This window comes from Tribolium castaneum, unplaced genomic scaffold (assembly GCF_031307605.1).
Source record: "Tribolium castaneum strain GA2 unplaced genomic scaffold, icTriCast1.1 ptg000027l, whole genome shotgun sequence".
NCBI classification, from domain to species: domain Eukaryota; kingdom Metazoa; phylum Arthropoda; class Insecta; order Coleoptera; family Tenebrionidae; genus Tribolium; species Tribolium castaneum.
In genome coordinates, this window is record NW_026986636.1 from 501,435 (window position 1) to 507,496 (window position 6,062).

Consider the following 6,062-nt stretch of genomic DNA (forward strand, 5'->3'; position numbering starts at 1 on the left):
GATAGAGAGTGGTGAATTGTGGTGATTTTGTGAGGAATTTGTGGGTCGCCAAGGCAAGGGCCAAAAATTGAAGTTTTGGGAATCTGTACCGTTTCATTCGTAACAAAATTGTGTTTTACGACTTGAAATCGAACAAATCAATCGGGTGCTAGCCGAATTTATCTGGTTTTTCTGATTTCTGACGAGTTCTAGGAGTTACGCAACCACACGCTGTCAATTTTCATTTGGGTGTGGCTCAAAAGGCGCGAAAAGTTTTCTAATGAGATTTTCGCAATGGGGCGTCACAGGTATCGAGGAAATGTGGACTCGGACGACTCGGACTCAAGTGACGATGAGCCACGGCCCAAAAGGTCCACGCCTGGGGTCTCCACTACAGTAAATTCACCCCCAGTTTCGGCCGAATCCGCTAGAATCGCGAGACTTGAGCAACTCGTGGAAAACTTGAATCGACGTTTGCTAAACCGCAATTTTGAGCACACATCAGGACAAGTTGGCATTAAAAGTGACTTGATTCCTGAATTCGCTCCAGGAAACCCCAATTTTAGTACCACTAAGTGGTTGCATAAAATTGACCAGTTGGCTCTCGTGAACGGTTGGGACGAACGTACAACGATTTACGGCATGATAAGTCGACTCAAGGGGTTGGCCAAGGAGTGGTACGACAATCTCGATCCCTCAGCATACGACCGGAGCTGGGATGAATGGAAACGTTTGTTACAAGCCACCTTCCCCGATCACCACGATTATGCTTCCACACTTCGTAAGCTAGTGAATAGGGTGAAGGAAGATGGTGAAACCTGGGCACAATATTATTTTGGGAAATTAAATCTGTTGCAGGCTTGTGACATAACAGGAACGAATGCAGTCTCCTGTCTTATTGATGGAATGACTGACGTGACTCTCAGAAATGGGGCTAGAGCAGGGCGTTACGTTACACCCGAAAGCTTGTACGCTGAGTATTTGTCGACTCTGAGATCCGAAGGTGACAAGCGGGATACGCTCGCAAAGCAGGCGCCTCGGGAAAGGAGGAGGTTCCTTCCAAGTCGAGTCGAAGCACAAAAACTGTATTCGTCAGTTCGGTGTTACAATTGTCGTAATCGAGGACATGTTGCGACAAAGTGCCCGAAACCAAGAATTGAGTGCAAGAAATGTGGTCGCATTGGACATGTGGATGCTGAGTGCCGACGTGGTAACTTAGTAAAAGAAAACATGTCTAAGCAGGCACTAACGACAAGTGTAGCTGACGCAAGTAATAATAAGAATTATTACATAGACATTAAGGTCAATGGTAAGCCGACGCGAGCTTACATTGACTCAGGAGCTGAACCGGTCCTTGTCAAGCAAAGTGTTGCTAGAGAATTGGGACTGATGTGGCAGCCAAGTTTACATTTGATTCGTGGTTATGGCCAGGGAATCACCAAAGTGCATGGGGAAGTCGAAGTAGAGCTAGAAGTGGATCTTGTCAAGGCAAACGTAAAAGCTTTGATCGTCGAAGACAGTGCACAACGTGTGCCTGTCATAGTGGGACAGACCTTCCTTAATGCGGGTGCTAATACGATTATAGCAAATGAGGAAGCTGTGAGAGTAGTTGACGGAAACAACGAATCGATCCAAGCATTTCTAGGCCAACTTCCGACACGAAAAGTTGCACTTTGGGCGGAAGAGGAAACAGTGATCCCTCCTCAATCCATTGGTTGCATACGAATCAAGGCAAAAGACGATGGGTGGAAAGGAGCTTATTACGTTGAAGGGTGTCAACGTCCGAGACCAGGGTTCGAACACGTTGTTCATCGGTGTGTCACATGTGATGGAGGCCTAGTGACCGTTCGCAATCTATCGCACCAAGATCTGGTATATCGAAAGGCGCAAATCGTTGCGAGAGCTGAGCCTTGCGAGCAGGAAAGGACAGCTACGACGGTGAGTGTGTTTTCTGTGGGGAAGGTTGAGGTAAAGAGTTTTCAACGGTGGGAACTTCTTACACAAGTCAATAAGAATCTAGACCCGGCTCAGTTCGAGCAATTGTTACAACTCGTTAACGAATTTCGAGATTGTTTTGCACGAAATGTAGCGGAAATAGGTGCCACAACTGCGGCAGAAATGAAGCTAACTTTGACTGATGATAAACCTGTAGTTTATCGTCCTTATCGGTTATCGCATCACGAAAGAAGAATTGTTCGAGATATAGTAAATGACTTGTTAGGTAGCGGAGTCATACGAGAATCAGACTCGCCATATTCGAGTCCCATACTGTTGGTGCGGAAGAAAGATGGGCAACACCGTATGTGTGTTGACTATCGGCAATTAAATTCGAAAACAATCAAAGATCGCTTTCCGTTACCACGAGTAGACGAACATTTGGATAAACTAAACGGTGCAAAGTTTTTCACCACACTAGATCTCGCGAGTGGGTACTATCAGATCCCAATGGCCACCGAATCGATTCCAAAGACAGCATTTGTTACGCCTGATGGGCATTACGAGTTTGTCCGCATGCCTTTTGGTCTAGCCAACGCTCCGGCAGTGTTTCAGCGAGCTATGAATAAGGTGTTGGGTCCATTACGGTTTCAGACCGCTTTTTGTTACATAGATGATCTTCTGATACCTTCCAAAGACTTTGAAACAGGTCTTAACAATTTACGAACGGTGTTTCAATTGCTTCGACAGTTCGGATTGACTCTAAAGCTGAGTAAATGTTGCTTCTTTGGAAGTCAAATAGAGTATTTAGGGCATGAGATCAGTGCGGAAGGCATTAAGCCAGGCGAGACAAAAATCAAAGCGGTGACAGCTTTTCCCAAACCAACAGACGTACACAAACTTAGGCAATTCTTAGGTTTGTGTGGGTACTTTCGAAAAAAGGCAGTGCATTTGTTTGGGAAGAAGCACAAGAGCGGGCTTTTCAGACTTTAAAAGACATCTTGACGAGCAGACCAGTTCTTGCAATTTACGACGCGGAAGCTGAAACGGAGTTACACACTGACGCTTCTAAAGTTGGAATTGGTGGCATTCTGTTGCAACGACAAGGTAATGGATCTTTGCGTCCAGTTATGTTTTTCAGCCGACAGACGACCAAAGAGGAACAAAGGTACCACTCGTACGAGCTAGAAACGCTAGCGGTGGTCTGTTCTCTCAAACATTATCGAGTATACTTGTTGGGGCTTCAATTCAAGGTGATCACAGACTGTAATGCTTTACGAACAACCCTTACCAAGAGAGATTTGATTCCACGAATTGGGAGATGGTGGTTGTTGACTTCTGAGTTCGACTTTACTGTAGAATACAGACCTGGCAGTAAAATGAGTCACGTTGACGCTTTGAGTAGAAATCCGGTATTAGATCCTTCGGAGCCTTCAGTGGAAGTCTTGCATATTAATGTTAACGATGATGATTGGATTTTAGCTGTTCAAATGAAGGATGCGAGATGCGCATTGTTGAAGGAAATATTGGAAAAATCACCGACGAACGCTGAAGAGCGTGCCATTCACAAAGAGTATAAACTAAAAGATGGTCGAGTATTCAAACAGACTGAGTCAGGATTAAAATGGGTCGTACCAAAAGCGGTAAGACGCCAGATTTTATTAGCACACCACGATGGAATTGGCCATTTATCGAATGAGAAAACTTTGGCATCTGTGTCGAAATCTTATTGGTTTCCTTCAATGCGGAGGTATGTTCATAAATATATTTCTAGCTGCTTGGAGTGTCTCTACAATAAGGAAGCCGGAGGAAAGCAGCCAGGATTTTTGAATCCCATACCTAAGAATTCGCAACCATTTGACACATTGCACATGGATCATTTGGGACCATTTGTAAAGAGCAAATCACATAATTCTTATCTTTTAGCTATTATCGATGCATTTACTAAATTTGTCTTTCTCAGGGCCGTGCCTAATACTAAGGTGGGCCCTGTTTTATCATTTTTAGCTTCTCTTACAGGAATGTTTGGTGTACCTAAACGTATAATAGCCGATCGTGGGGCTTGTTTTTCTAGCAAAAAGTTTAAGACACATTGTACCGATTTAAACGTTAAATTAGTACTAACCGCGACTGCCACACCACGGGCTAATGGCCAGGTGGAGCGATTAAATCGTACGATTTTATCTCAGCTTGCTGCTAGCTCGAGAGAAGAAGAGAAATGGGATGACTTTGTGAGTAGAATTAGTTGGGGTATTAATTCTACGCCGAATTCGACTACGGGCAAAAGTCCATACGAATTGTTGTTGGGGTATACACCTCGACATGCTAATGACTCAATCCTCACCAACGTGGTGACAGAGGGTGTTCATGATGGCGATTTGCCACGGACACGAGCAGACGTTGCTCAGCGTGTCGAAAAGGAACAGCAGAAGCAAAAGGAGCGTTATGACAAGCGACGCTGTGCCCCAAAGAGATTTAATGCAGGTGATCTCGTGTTGGTACGCACCACGCGAGTTTCAAACGAGGGCAAAAGTCGGAAGCTGTTACCTAAATATTCGGGACCGTACCGAATTCAGCAAGTGCTCGACTACGATAGGTATGTCGTGACGGACATGCCGGGGGCGACGCGTTCCCAAAAACGATATGAGGGTGTCCATTCAGTGGACAAATTGAGACATTACGTTGTCGCCACGACGAGTGGAGACGAAACAATGGACGATGTCAGTGACGAATGACTGAGTTCGCTGTGAAGCTGAGTGAAGTTCAACGTGAACTCACGATTTTGGGCCCAAATGTTGTTTTTAAGCGCTTTACGTTGAAACTCATGAGTTAATGATTTGTTGTTGTTGTTATTGTTCTTGTTCTTGTTATTGTTCTTCTACTTATTCTTGAGGTTACTGATCTTGTTGGTGTTGGTGTTCTTATTGTTGTTGTTGTTGGTGTTCTTATTGTTGTTCTTAATTAATTCTCAACGTGAGAAACACGATTATGATTATTTTCAGATTCATTCTCAACGTGAGAAACACGATTATGATTATTTTCAGATTCATTCTCAACGTGAGAAACACGATTATGATTATTTTCAGGTTGTTTATAAATAGTTCTTAAGTGGGACTCGGGCTGTAGATGATACTACGGCTCGGATACATGGTACTGGTTAATTACTTGTTTTAGAAACACCGGTGGTTCCCCGAGGACGTGGAACACGGAAGCGTGGCCGACTGTTAAGTGAAGGGGGCGCTGCTGGTGAAATTGGCGGGAAATGATGACGCGTGAGGCGCGTACGGGCAACGCCTAGTTAGTTGGAAGGACACTGTGGCAGTGTCAATGTCGTTGTTGAATCTAATTTGCTAATAAATTAGTTTTTGGGTGAATTCCGAGTTTCATTTACATGTGTTTTAAAATACACTTAATTTATTATGTCCAATACTTTATTAGAAGAAAAAGGGAGTGACATATAAGTCACTGAAGTCTTCAAAGTCGATTGTAAATGCTGCATTTTCGTCTTCGTCTCAAACATTGAAAACTGAATTACATTTTTGTTCTGAAACGGTAACAGTTTTCACTTTGGTTTTTTGCTTATATCTCGAAAACAATTACTCCTATCAGTTTTTATCTTTTTTTCAAAATAAAGCTGATAAAATTTCCTACAAAATAGTTTTTTGCATTTTTCTTGTAGGACCAACCATAAGCGAGTTATAAAGTTGGATATAAATAATATTTAACAAAAACTTGCTTAAAAATTAAATGTTTGAAATACTGAAATTAAACTAAATTAATTGTGTCTAACACTTTAGTAGAGAAAAAAGAAAAAGACATAAAAGTCACCAAAGTCTTCAGAATCGTTTTTAGTCGTCATATTAATAACAATAACATTAATAATAATAATACTAATAGTACTAAATTTGCTTATATGCAAGCGCTTTATTAAGGTAACAGTTTTTTGGTTTCTTGCTTATATCTCGAAAACAGTTACTCCTATCAATTTTTATCTTTTTACTAAAATTAAAGCTGATAAAATTTCCTACAAAATAGTTATTTGCATTTTTCATGTAAGACTAACCATTAGCGAGATATATGATTGAAAATAATTAATATTTAAAAAAAAGTGCTTTAACAGAAAATGTCTTGTGATTTAAAATACACTT

The 6,062-nt window shown here is 42.0% G+C and overlaps 1 protein-coding gene across 1 annotated transcript; it reads left to right on the plus strand.

The window, feature by feature from the left end:
• Positions 1-273: 273 nt before the first annotated feature.
• On the plus strand, positions 274-5,288 carry LOC135267430 (uncharacterized). The gene is made up of 2 exons (XM_064359637.1): positions 274-2,077; positions 2,132-5,288. The coding sequence occupies exons 1-2, from the start codon at positions 274-276 to the stop codon at positions 2,905-2,907; spliced, it is 2,580 nt and encodes an 859-aa protein (XP_064215707.1). The 3' UTR covers positions 2,908-5,288.
• Positions 5,289-6,062: the final 774 nt, after the last annotated feature.

What these genes read in the sequence shown, in the direction of transcription:
- LOC135267430 (XM_064359637.1), top strand. Translation starts at nt 274, where the DNA reads ATGGGGCGTCACAGGTATCGAGGAAATGTGGACTCGGACGACTCGGAC. An exon ending in ACGAAATGTAGCGGAAATAG is followed by an intron (nt 2,078 to 2,131) that starts GTGCCACAACTG and finishes ATAAACCTGTAG; the next exon opens with TTTATCGTCCTTATCGGTTA.